The sequence below is a fragment of the Orbicella faveolata genome, unplaced genomic scaffold, assembly GCF_042242905.1.
Source record: "Orbicella faveolata isolate gen_17 unplaced genomic scaffold, um_ofav_v1 contig_34, whole genome shotgun sequence".
In the NCBI taxonomy this organism is placed as follows: domain Eukaryota; kingdom Metazoa; phylum Cnidaria; class Anthozoa; order Scleractinia; family Merulinidae; genus Orbicella; species Orbicella faveolata.
This window is the reverse complement of record NW_028301563.1, coordinates 13,250,877-13,264,757: the sequence shown is the minus strand read 5'-3', so window position 1 is coordinate 13,264,757 and position 13,881 is coordinate 13,250,877. Positions and strand designations below refer to the sequence as shown.

General features: G+C 40.5%; 1 protein-coding gene across 1 annotated transcript; it reads right to left on the bottom strand.

The window, feature by feature from the left end:
* Window positions 1–432: 432 nt before the first annotated feature.
* On the bottom strand, window positions 433–9,738 carry LOC149104879 (uncharacterized). Its single transcript, XM_089271443.1, has 6 exons — window positions 9,109–9,738; window positions 8,470–8,581; window positions 6,776–7,025; window positions 5,297–6,088; window positions 2,665–3,895; window positions 433–1,721 (listed from the first exon to the last, which is right to left on the bottom strand). Exons 1-6 carry the CDS (start codon window positions 9,731–9,733, stop codon window positions 1,717–1,719), a joined length of 3,015 nt encoding a protein of 1,004 aa, XP_089127569.1. The 5' UTR covers window positions 9,734–9,738; the 3' UTR covers window positions 433–1,716.
* Window positions 9,739–13,881: the final 4,143 nt, after the last annotated feature.

The following is a 13,881-nucleotide window of genomic DNA, read 5'->3' as shown; positions in this document are numbered from 1 at the left end:
TTTTATTTACCTGCACGTGCACCATGGTCCAGGTCATTAGAAGCCCTATATAAAACGTAACGAAGTGTCTAAGGTGGGTAGGCTCTGCTGTCTCAAACATGGCTTTCGCTACAGTTGAATTCTGTTGTCTAGGGTCCAACTCATACTTAATTTCCGGCGATCACAGTATTGCTATTCCTCCCGGATACGGAATGCTAGTCCATCATAGCTTTCCCCCTCCCCCAAACTACACTTTGTCAGATAATCTTAACAATTTACCGGGAACTATTTATACACCTAAGCGGAGAGAGGCCTTATGAGAGTGAAGAGTCTTGCTCAGGAAAACACAATGACCCCGGCCAGGGCTCGAACCAGGACCGCTTGATCCGAGTCCAGCGCACTAGAGTTTCTCATCACCTTTGCATACTCGGCCCGTTATCACTAAAATACCACTGAACGTGCCATTAGTATTTATTGTTTCTCTATGCAATCTTTAAGTGCCCATAATCTACTTTTTACTTTGTCACTTGAATCTTCACTGTAAATAAATTTAATTCACTCAGCTCCTGAAGCTGAAACCTTGAGGCACAAAATCACATTTTACATAATTCTAACTTTAGTAGCTTTAAGTATCATGGTAACACACGATGTACCCGGAAGATAAGAGTCATCCGCGATTATTCCTGTCAACTGTTAGCAAAGTCAAATTCTAAAACTGTTTCAGAGAATTTAACAAAAAAAAAAATGTTTAAAAGCCAACACCATTCCCAGAATTTCGGTTTATAAGAATAATATCAATTTATCCGTGGGTAAAGGTCCTGCGCGACCTTGACGATCATTAAATGAATTGATCAGTCTTTCAATCAATTTACTTGGACACGTTCCTGCTCAAGTTTTACTTGTACTACAGGGTTAATTGGAGACCCCTACAAAAAAAAGTAAACAGGCTAAGTTTTAGGACATATTTACAGGTTAGCTTTTTAAAGATAAAAATACCATACTGTTTCAAAATTTCTTTTCAAAAAACTAATTATATACCTAATTCTATTTTTCATTTGTAGTAATATAATTGCCTTTTAAATTATCACAACTAGGTCTTTTATGAAAATGTTCGACCTTTTCCGAAGCACTGAGTGTAAACTTAAATTCTTAGCGACAGCCACACTATGCAATAAATTCTCGAACTAAAAAGTGGTAACACTTTGAGCGAAAAATATATTATCAAAGCATCCGTGTTCTAGAATATTTTGCAAAGACTTTGTGTAGCACTGGAAGCTAAAATGGACTATTTGTCACTTTAAAAAATTGGGAAACATAAAACTTTAAGCTACTTCTGAAAGATATTATCTCAGCATTCCAAGAGGTTATACAGTGGAATCCCGTTAATATCACTACAACTACATCATATTGTGGTCGTATTCAAGGGATTCTTTAAAACAAATAGCAAGAAAATGACTAAGCATGTTCTTCTGGTCAAAAAAAGTGCCCGTAGTAATGAGTTGATCGCATTGACGGAATGGTCTTGAGGCCGGTTTCAACTGACGTTGATGTTAGAAGTTACGCTTTTAAACTTATTTCCTAGTTGTATAATACCTGTACTACACAATGTGCATGTTACGATAATATAAAGTTCTTCAAACGCGGTCTTTCCTTCAGTTTAAAGAAGTTGCAACAGTTCATTGTTTCCGCAGGAGTTTCTTGAGTCATGTATCGTCACAGTGAAGTGATCTAGCCTTCTTAACCTGTGAGAGAAAACAGTGTACGTAATAAATAAACAAGTGGTAGAAAATATACGTTACAAGCAAGATTTGCCACTGACGACTGTACATATTATGTATAAAGATTTCATTTGAGACGAATAACTTGTTGACAGTCCAAACCAAACCAAGTAGCAATAATAAAGAAAAAAGATACTAGCCATCAGAACCGCTACTGTTCACACAGGATTGGCACCAAATCTTTGATGCAGGGATTTGCTTGTAAAACGAGTGTTATCCCTACATCGTTGAACTTTGCTTCCAGTTCAAGAAAAACTATGAAAAATGTGGATAACAGGGGGCAGTTGATCAAAGGGCAGATAACGCTATCCACCGGTTAAATCACTATCCAGTGGGGAACTGTTGTTTGTGTTTGTATTTTCAAATAAAAATTAAAGTAGTCGCCCTCGTACGTATATACAGAAATTACATTAGCCTTGTTTTCATTCTTCTGATAAACTTTCCAAAATATTGGCTCCGAAAACTAAGCACTTCACATCTTTCACACAAATCTCTTTGCCATGACAAGATTTCTCCCAAGTATCAAATTTATACATTTCTTGTAAGAGTGGTATCAATTTTTTGTATCAATTTTTTCAAGAAACCCTCTACATTTGCCAACTGCGAAATGCCTTCTCTGCAATAAATTGATACGACATGTTCTGCACGCGATTGATTTAACTTGTCATCTAGAGAACTTGTTTTTTAGTGTTTCGAATATTTTCGTTCAGAGGCGTTTAACCACCATGTATATTTTTACATTCTTCTTGAAAAAACCTTTTCATAAAATGTACACCACCCTTCGAGAATAGGTCCCAAAAAAACCTAGCCTTTACTTTCCAAACGGCATGTGTTGAAATAACTCTTAACGATTCTATTGATTATATTGGACCCAAAGAGCAAACTACGCGCCGAATGAAAGTCTTACCATGAACCAATCGCCACATTTTTTGAACAAGAGCTTCACACTGTTTCTCCCAGCTGAAAGTATCTTCGTAACTTGTTCGCAGTCTTTGAATCTCTTGCAGCTGCTCTGCTCGGTCTTTTAGACGGACGGCTGCGATTGCTTTGGCCCATTCTTTAGGCTCGACTGACTCCACCACAAATGGCTTGCCTAATGGTAACGAACGCAGTGCAACTCCAAAACCGGAGTTTCCACTCACAAGAATGGGAAGACCAGCAGACAAGGCTTCCAGCGCAGTCAGTCCAAAACCCTCCGTCCTGGACGGCATGATAGCAAGGTCGACCTCGCAAAACAACTCCTTCAATCTCTCCTTGCTTTGGACAAATTTCCTGACGACCAGTTGATCTTTAGGGATTCCACAGTGCAGCAACTTGTTTGCGACGTCCTCTTCTTTTCCATCTGGTGCGCCCACAAATATCAGACGGTACGAGCTGTCTTCCAGTTCAACTATTGCTTTCGCAGCAATGTCATATCCTTTGAGACTGAAGTCTTCTTGATCACCGCGGCCAAAAATTAGCACCCTAAACTTCTCACTCTCAAAAGTGGCTTGTTTTATGACTGAAAATTCACTGAAAATACCAGGAGTCAGCTGAATTACATCTTGGCGTTCTTTGCACGATCGCAGGTAAGCAGAGTAGGCCTCCTTCAACTTGGGTCCCACAGCCACAACAGCACTGGCCAACTTGCACAGGTCTACTTCGGTTCTGTTCTTCTCTTCACCTTTCGAAATGGCCTCAGAATAATTCTTGTGCATTCCGAGTTCCTCGGGTGCAGTATGCGCTACCTGGACCCACTTACAGCTGTGCGACTCTCTAATGACCTGGGCTTGTTTACCAAGCTTCGCTCCATGACCCAGAACGACGTCAACGGCAAGGTCTTTTGGTGGGAAGCTCAACCATTCAAGGGAGTCGTAGCCCGGGCGTCTCTCTGCTTCTCTAATGGTAATGTTGTGGCTTTTAGCGACCCTCCTTTCTTCTTCAGAGCAGGCAGACTGTGGGACTAATAGAGTGACTTCTACTTCCATGTGTTGTGCCAGCTGTAAGGCAAGCTCTCTGTTTAGGGTTGACAAGCCTCCCTTGGACGAACGCCACTCACTGGCTAAGAGAGTTACATTCAAAACTCTCTCGGACGTCCCTAGATTACCTTGTGCTGGCTCGCCCTGAGATTTAGCAGCTAGAGTGGAAAGAAATAGATCCTGCAAGAGAATGAAAAGTTAACGTCTTAATAGGAATGCAGCCAATTTTCTCGGTTTATATTGCAATGCAAGACTGCATGACTTTTTCAACTTGGTTTATTTTGGTGCGCGTCACGAAAACCACAATGAATACAAGGTAACAGTTAACTGCGGGAATTTCCTCGATAGTTTTATTCCAAGCTTGTCAGATGTAACCAAAACAGAATCCCATTACTGTTGATTGCGACCTCAACAGATCTTCAGATCTTTGCATGAATAACTGCCGCATTCTTCCTTTTGAATGCTTCCCTATAGACAAGTAAGGGTGACGACTATTGTCTGATATAGGTAAATACCTTTTGCGTTTGTTTTGTAACACCCACGCTGAACTACGATGTCAACCACTAGTGTCATTAACCGCGCGGCCATGGGCCGAGCGCGGTTCTTGGTTTACAGGGGGCTTATTTTTAACCGCGCGCGGTTCATGTTCTACCCGGGGTTTATTTTTTGTTTTGTCGGTGCCAAGCGCAGACCTCCGCTCGGCCAAATTTCGAATCACGCAACTTATGATGTTTGTTCGCCAAAAGCTGTTAAAACATTACTGACTGAAAATTTTATGAATATTCTACTCTTCATTTGGTAAAGAATATATCGCCTTTTTGTGTTATTGAAGCGCTTGATTTAAAGTGAGTATTGAATACACAAAAAGCAATTACGTCATTCATGGAATGTGTGGACGCTGCAACTTTCTCGTGGGCAGCGTGTTGATTAAGATCGTGCTTGTTTCAAACTTTTATTTCGCCAGGAGCGATAAACAGTGATCTAACTGTAATTTTCCGGGTATTTTTCGTGTTTTTTAGACAAGAGAAGTCAGCTGTCGTGCTGTGTTCAGAGATCGGAAGGAAAATTAAATATTTGCCAGCCAGGCAAAGAACGTGTCAGAATGTGCAAGGATATTACGTCATGGGTAGGGAAATAACCAACATACTAAAGATAGCCGTGGATTACGTAATTCTTGAATTATGTGACTCGTGTGACTACTTTGATAGCCCTTTACTTATTGTAAGACCAATTACATTTAATCGTGACTTTTAAGAAAGCAAGCTGTTGTTAATAGTGTTACTATTGTAACGTTGGTAACGTTTATGCCCATACATATCCCGAAGAAAGTTCCAGATTAAGACCATTACGTCATCGGAGATTTCACAAAGGCTAAGAGCGATGGTGCAATAATACAGTTTGTGTTGATCAAGTGATGTGTTGTCTACAGTAATCAATGAATCATCAAAGACTGCTTTAAAATGTGCACTGCATTGCGACTGTAGTGCTAAGAAAACAGTAAATTCTAAAAGCGCGGTTATAAGATCTAAAAGATCTTCTTGTTACTTGTGAAATACATTACTTTTCATTCGTAAATCATACCTGGCTTGTTCTTTGTGGGGACCACTTTTCCAGACCACGAACTGTGAGTACCATGTCACTGACGCTTTTCATGCAGATCAAGCGTTCTCCTTCTTTTATTTCAAGAAGGTGCAAACAATCTTCGTGTGTGCACAAGGTCTGACTGTGGTTTGCACACACTTGACTTCTCTGCAGACAGTAGGGGCATGCAACACAGACCTCGTACCGCAGATTACCAAGGTACTGAAACTGCTTCAACAAATCTTGTAAAGTGACTTCCTTAAACAATCGCACACTTCTTGCTGTTTCTGGCGATGTCGAAACTGGAACTGCTTCCTCTTCAGCTCTCTGTTTGAGGGAAATCTTGATGTACTTCTTTTTGCAAATCAGAATCATATCATGTATTATTTGCCGACCAACAACAAGCCAAGCTCCATCTCGGTACAGATTTGGGGGTTGTACGGATCCAACCTTGGAACACCAAGATATCGATCTTGAAACAAACTGAGAGAAGAATCCATGTGGAACAAAACCATCCACAAAGTGAAGATACAACGGGCAGGGATCGGTGGGCGATGGCTCCAGTTTAGCAAGGTCTTCAGGTGGCGACTTAAGCTGAGCGGGTACAAAATACTTCACATTACTTGGCGAAGCTGAGAACTTGGCGATCAAACCAAATCGCTCCATCATGTGTAAGATGTCTTCCTTAACGAGGCCTTGCTGAATGAATTTGGAAAAGACACGATCAACAAGTTCCATGCTGAGGACACCGCTTGTTTCTACCTCCAACCAGTGCTTAGATTCTACGGGATCCTAACAGCAAACAAAACACACTTACGTTGCACAATTCCTTTTGGATGAAGCAAAGGAAGCTTTGTAAAAACGAAGCTCAACATGTCACGAACATGTGACAAGAGAAAATCTGAGTCCCCGACGGCATTTGAACCCATTACCTCCCAGTTATCAGCTGAGTGCTATATATCTGACCTATGGCGAAACTCATGGTTAGCGAGGCCATAATTATACTAGAATTCTAAGGGATTATTTTTATAACCCTGCTGGACTTTGCGTTCTGTAATTTGTCTCATCTATGTTCACTAGCATCGGTAAAAGACCAAGAGAAAAGAAACGGAAATCGCCTCTCGTAAAGAGTTTCGTCACTGAGGTATGATGTATCTTAAGACTTCAGCCCGCATTTTACAGGTCCGTCTTTCATAATCTTCCTTAACTATCCCGGCAGCATTTTGGTTTTACCACGTCTAAGCTATTACTTTCAGACTTACTTTCTTTGAACGTAGTTTTAATCTATGGTAAATAGCTACTTTAGTAAATCACACCTCTAATGCCCTTGCCTTCGGCCAGAGGAACAGACCTCATTTAAAAGCTGTCCTCAATAAATATATACGTAGGTCCACATAACCAGGAGTTTGCTTGCATAATATGCCAGGCGTTTCGTATAGAAGATAGGCTTTTTAAATGCTAAGCATAACGTCTTCGTACCGCTTTGTTGAAGGGTGGTATGGTTATCAGCATCTTGAATAGCTCAATTAACCATTGCGCCTTCAGTATGACTGTGCTGCGGTGCTTTACAATCATTCCGAGGTCATGATAAAAATGTAGCATGGCGTAGAACTGGTCTTCATCCTCGATAAAGCACACTTCTTTGGCATACATTTGAAGTCGTTCCACATTCATATGATACACATTCTCAGCTACCAACGCTTCAACGACCTTTTCGAAGTTGAACCACCTAAAGAACAATCAAACAAAATAACTAATCAGCTTAAAACAGTATTCAAGTATTAAACATCTACCCCTTAAAATTTTTAAAAACAAAGTTAAACATAACATCTTACGACGACATTGCCAACATTCACCTGAAACTTACTAGTCACTTATTTATTGTTAATTTACTTTATTCCTAGGTATTTAGCGATTTAGTGATTTGTTCCCGCCGCTTACTTATTTATTTGTATTTTTCATTTTCCCTTATTTTGTCTCCTTACTGCCCCCCCCCCCTCACCCCCCTGAAGCTATAATGTCAACCAACTTCTTCATATAAAATAATTAATACTATTTCATTTCACTCAACTCGATTAGCTTTTAGTTATTCTGAGTCAATTTAACTAATTTTCTGTTTCAATCATCTTTTTTTTGTAACGAAGAGTTTTTATAGTCTGGTAATAAGCTGTATGCTGTATTGAAATCTCCTAACCGAAGAAAAAAGATGACATTCCAAAACATTAGAAAATTCCATGAATGGGATAATTGATAGTTCCCATAGGAAAATTTCACAGAAAAAAAGCTTGGGAAATGCTATATGTTGTCAAGATGACATACAAATGGAAAATTCCCATCGAAAGATTTTTACGGATATTTTCCCTGTAAAATTCGAAAGAAAGTACATGAAAAATCTCCAAGTAATACCTCATAGAAATTTTAAGTTTAATCAAATGTAAGACATGGCTCGTCAGAAATCCTAGTTTCTCGATAAGAACACGCATTTCTTCTTTACTAAATTCATTGGAGGGTATTTTCTTGCTTCTCTCCACTTATATAGCCTAAATACTCTCCTCGATGTTTCAATGAATGCACTTACAAATAAAGCATATTCGTTCCAAAAACTCTTTCCAAGGATAGTATCATATTTTCTATATTAAATGTTGGTTCTCTAAGATAGAGTTGTAAATAAGCCCTTCGAGCATTTATTTGAGGTGTAGTATTAGGTTAAGCTCTAACGGTCAAATATATGGCTGTCCAAAATGATAAACAAAAACCTTCGCTAATAAACTCAAGACTAAACAAATGCAGTGAAAACTAAATGCCGGGTCTACGTAAGGGGCCAAGTTTGAAATGAACGCCACAGCGTTTAATCGAGAAAATACGGTCAGTACACAGTAATGAAAAGATTGAGGGAAAATGGAAACCCTAGTTGTGCTGATGTGATAAAATGACTGCAGACAGACAGACCCTAAATTTTCTACACTAGCGATGTGTAGACCTATGAAGTGCACGAATTGGTATAAATGAAATACATAAAAAGAAAGAGACATTCGCAACCAATTTAGTTGCAAAGAAACCCAAAAAGGTCTCAATGGGAGACCATACCAACTGAATCCTTTTTACAGGCCTCTTGTGCAACTCTTGTTATCGCAAAGGTCTGAATATCTCTGTCTCTTGCGATATCACTTTACTTGACTGGTATCTTCTCCCCCATGTATGGCTCCTTCCTCAAAACATCCATGATTTTGGTCCGAAGAGCATGAATTCCATCATTACTAGCAACATCAGTGTCACTGCCTCGCCCTGGAAATTACAAATGGCAACAAGCTGTAAAGCATCCAAACGAAGTTAAGCGTCAAGTCCTAGGTGAATGGCAGTTGTTACAGATGAGCTCTTATTACCTGTGTCTTCTCTACACACGTTTGCTGATTTCTGCTACTTTCTGCTAGAATTCGAGAGCATGGCTCAGGAAAGATATTATTAAACAAACATACTCTAAAATTAATGGCTCCTTAAACGAAAACAAAAATAAACCTTTTGAGGTACCTTTGGCAGAGGATGTAAACAATGTAAATCTTTCCAGGGCTATCTGTACCCCAATACATATTCAAACTGCTCCCTCCATACAAAACAACGTCAATTCTAAGAAAGGCATGGCCAGTATTTGAAGAGATCTCGGTTTTACCAATTTGCTTTACTGATGGATTTCATGAATAAACCAAATGCAGACTTAAACCTGAGTTAGGTAATAGTCATGTATAAAATGTCTGTTCATTGTAAGCTGAAATGTTTTATTTCAATCAGTGATCCAGCACAAAAAAATCGTTTACCTGCTTGTCGTTTACGCCTTTGCGCAGGCTTGACAAACAAATTCTTCATCTTGCGTAACAATGACTTATCGCCCAGCGTGTTGTCAATCCTGAAGAATGGCCGGATAACATGCCTCTCGTATTCCTTACCAGATATTCCCTGCTGTATCTTTGATGTCGTAGCCTCAATATCCTCGAATGGTTTATCAGCATGTGTGCCTACAATGAACACTGGAGGTCGGAGATAGGGCAGCATGTCGCCTGAGTTGCCAACCACTTCCTCTCCTGTTGGTCTGATACTGTGGATTGTTACCAGCCATGACACCAAATTCTCCAGATTTGTTTCGTTGTTTGGGTTTTCCAAAAATTTATCACGTGTTCCTTGTCGAACACAGGGCTGGGCTGGGGCGTCTAGTGTCTTGCTAAGGTTGTGCACCAGGACATACACTGCTCGTGATGACAGGAGCACAGGATGAGAAGCGTAGTACAGGTGCTGTCCGGCAAAATCCCACAAATCTACAGTAACTATGGTTTCTCTTTTGTCAGCAGCATTTTCAGCGTCACCATGCACACCTTCAAGCATGTCCTTCAACCGCTGATACGCATGTTTTGTGACGTCATCTGGAGGCGAGGTTGCATTTATCATTAATGTTGAATTTTTAGGAGGAGGAGGGGGAGGGGGGGCAGGGAGAGGGGGAGGAGGAGGAATGCGTTTAACACTACACTTTTCGCCAACTCACAAAAGAGCTGGAGCACAGACATAAGTCAAGGGTGGTACAAGTCACAGGTTAGGCTGTACTGAAATTTTATAATTTGGCTAGTGACATACCTTGCATACACTGGCTACGCCCGCATTACGAGCGGCAGTCAAAAACAAGCTGCCCTTAAAATAGTCTTTTTCTTCGGAGTTAGCAAAAATAGAGAGAATGGCAAAGTTGCTTTGGCCTCTTCTCAAACTTCACTCGAGAACATTAAGTATAAGGTACCAGTATACTCCAAAATTGACCATTTTTCAAAAAAATTGTTTTTCGCTTTTTCCGATAAATCTTATTGCGATCTTTCATTTTAAAAAAAATTATATGAAAAAAGATTGACTCTAAGCAGTTATGAACGAAAAACCCTTCTTTGCATTACCTCTAACTGATAGCTGTCAACGGGTTGTCACGAGAAGTACATAAAAAGTTGAGTGACAGATTGCCGCGTAGTACGATTGCCTACATTTGTGTTTGGTAGTCGACGAGCTGTTCTGAGTGTTCTCCGTTTGTAGATTGTTGATTTGAGCTTAAATATGACGTCGATGTCTTCACTTGTCCATTTGCAAGTGCGAAGAAATTACTACATAGCAAAATGCCGGGGCAGAAATGTTTCCAAAACAATCGATCAGAATTGGACCGATGATTTAGCTGGCCAGCGACAAAGGTTCCTGCTACGAGCAGGAGCAGTTTCTTGCACTGAACGAGGAAGATATTTGACATTCTCTAAGCATTACTTCCTTGGCGCCGTCCGAAGAAGTCACGGTAACATATCAACTCAATCGAAATCTCGTGGGTTTCCTTTATGTTGTTTACGAGTGCGCTCTTTCATTGCCTACGGCATCTCCAAGCAAATGCGTTATACAGATCGAAAAGAAGAAACAGAACCAAAAAATATTTTCTTACTAGCCTGGGTACACGAGCGGTGGAATTCAGATCTTGCAAAGGATATATCCCGCCGGAGGCAACATTTAAAGGGGTAATCCGAAAACACTGGCCCCCGGTCCGCGGATCCTCACTATGGACCGGGTCCGCGGACTACCTATGGACCAGTCCACGTACTACCCCTACTGACCCCCTCTAAGGACCACCCCCAAAATAAAATAAAAAACAAAATCGTGTCGGCGAAATTTCAAACGTTACATTGTGCAAATATAACAGACTTGGGTTCAGGCTCGGGCGCAAGTTATATCATTACACATTGCCATTTCCTTCGGTGTGGCCATTCAGTATATGAAAGACCGGGAAGCCTCCGGGTAGCCTCAAGAAAACCTATGGGAAGCCTCGAAATTTGTGCTCTTTCCCCTCTGCCATTTTGTTTAGCCCATTCTCCCGTGGGTTCGTGAACTCGTTCAGGGCTTCACAATCTGCTCAGCGAAATTACAGATACAAACAAGCTTAAAAACTCAAAAACACATCTTACATAGCCAGATTGAGCCACGAATGGAAGGTTACAACTTTCGTTCTTTTTGCCATCGGCATCTCCTTACACTGAAAACAGCTTTTAGGCATTTTTTTTTGGGGGGGGGGGGGGGAGGGGGTGTTAAAACCCAAGTCTCTTACATTTGCACAGTTTAACACTCGAAATTTCGCCGACACGATGAATCTATTAGACAACCCATAAGTGAAATCTATATTTATTATCTTTACACTATTTTGGGGTGGTCGGTAGAGGGGGTCCGTAGGGGTAGTCCGTGGACCGGTCCGTAGGGTAGTTAGCGGACCCAGTCCGTAGTGGGGGTCCGCGGACCGGGGTCAGTGTTTTTGAGTTACCCACATTTGAGCCCCCTTTGTAATTGATACGAACTCCATTGGTAAAGTAAAATGAGCCTTCACTTTATTGATCAAGGCGTCATTATTTTCACACCTTTTGTGTAATTATCTCATTGCACCGCAAGAACGCCTTCAAGTATATTTTCCGAGTGAAGCACACCTTTTGAGTTCGTTTCCAGCGAGTTTTTAAGGTTTTTCGCTGAAATTTGGAGAGAATGTGGTCCGATAATCAGGCAAAAAAAAAAAAAAAAAAAAACAGGTGTCGGGAAATTTTTAGTTTTCGCTTCTTTCAAAAGTTATGACTATTTTAGTGAAGAGAATGCATGTTTTATCAACTTTCAAAGTTTAACTGCGTGTCAAAAACAAACCCGACAAAAAAATATTCTCGACTCCGTTTCTTAAAGAAAGGTGTCAAGAAGACATAGCGATGTTAATCCTGTCCTCTCGCTCAAACCCGATCGCAAACGAACTTGATTAGTGAACCTCTGTACTTTGGGAAATAGAGCTTCATATTCGCTATATATTTTTTTTATATTATCTTAATAAATATACTTTCGTAATCTACAATTCTTAAACTTTCAGAAAATATATACTTTACTGGAGTTTTCGTCAAATGTCCGACCGTAAAGCGGCGCAAACGAATGATGGTTGTTTGGGGTATACTGATACCTTCATTTGACGAGGAGCAACATATTTTGCTCAGAATAGCACAACTAATATGCTATCTGGCGACACTCGGCGAGTTAAGTGGCAGTCCCGCTAAAAGCGGTCCACTCGACTTCGGGACCAAAAATAATTTTCCTTCATTTTTTGTCAGTGAAAAGGGTTTGACACATATATATAAAAGAGCAATTTATTATTTTCCAATTCTTTATTTTTGCTTTGCTACGAGCCAAAATTGAATTTTGGCCGAACTGAGGTTGCCGACCGTGATCAGAAAGGTAAAATTCACCGATTTTGTGAAGCGTGCTACGTCGCCTAAAATGCAGCTCACGGAATTTCGTTTTCATGCGAATTTTAAGGTACATTCATTACTTTGACTGACGAAATATGGAAACTTTTCGAAAAATTCTAAGCTTACCAGCGAGGCTGGAAGACACCCTACTCCGAGGCCTTTGATCACCTACTAAACTTTAGCCAAATTTGACGGGGAAAATCTCAAAAGTTGGGTCTAAATGAAGCCTAAAAAGCACATCACAGTAAGTTTCATACCTTAATAAACCGTTCTATAAGTTCAAACCGGTGGGTATCTCCTTGGATTGCACGCGAGAACGGATTAAAATCTGCCACAGTCAGTATGTTTACAGAGGTATCGCTCGTGTCAAAGCTCATTTGCATAACCCTAACATCCGGTGAAAATACATCTTCTTCCGTTCAGGTTCGTTTGTTGACCTTCTAAGTAGTGGCAAATAGCTTCCTTTAATACTTGTGTACACTCTAGATCCAGTTTTGAGGTGAAGGTTGCGTTAAAGTTGATCAATTCTCAAGACTTGCGAGACTCCAAAAGTAAATAATGGCGCAGGTCTGCAGAAATTAACCGTAGCCGTCGTCCTGACCCTTCAATAAACTCTGCCGCAGAGGTAGCACTAGGAGAAGAAGAAAATCGTAAGTTTTCATTTACCGTTTAATGGCAACTGAATCCTGTACTACTGCCAAGCTTACTGGGAGCTTGAGGGCTATATGCCCGAATTTGAGGAACAACAACAACGAACACTTGCCGGTTGCATCGCTGGGAAATGAACCTGAATGAAGACGACACGCTTGAATGGAACTATGTTTTGCGATGAATGATGGGCTTTACTTCTGTTTTATGCTTGATTCCTGTCTTTTAGTATCTTGCAGAGCGCATAAAATAACCTTCGGGATCCGTTTATCGGACCGTTTATACAACGAAAGCTGCACCAGCTTCGTCAAAATGTCACACAAGTTGTAGCGTGACCAATTACCCGGGAGGGGGGTACTCCCTTATCTGGGCTATATAGGTATCTGTATGTGAGGCCCCAAAGGGTAGGGTTTTTCAGCCGTTTGGGTCATAAATAGGGTATCGATTTTGGCCATTTTGGTTATAAATTGGGTATGGCTTTAGCACTCTAGTCTTGAATTGGGTATGTTTCTTAGCAGAAGCTACTTTTTCATCATTATCAATAAGACCTTCAACAAAAGCCCTTCATAACGTATGTTTAGGGCAACTGTGTCAGCCGCAATGGTCAAAAATAGGCTATCGAATTTTTGGTCAGGTCATAAATAGGGTAGCAAAAAACGCAGATTT

Bases quoted from the DNA above. Each gene is read 5' to 3' on its own strand.
- LOC149104879 (XM_089271443.1), bottom strand. From the start codon at position 9,733: ATGATAAATGCAACCTCGCCTCCAGATGACGTCACAAAACATGCGTAT. The intron at 6,089-6,775 runs GTACGAAGACGT...GTTTGCTGTTAG, and splicing joins TACCACCCTTCAACAAAGCG to GATCCCGTAGAATCTAAGCA. The intron at 3,896-5,296 runs GTATGATTTACG...ATTCTCTTGCAG, and splicing joins CCCCACAAAGAACAAGCCAG to GATCTATTTCTTTCCACTCT.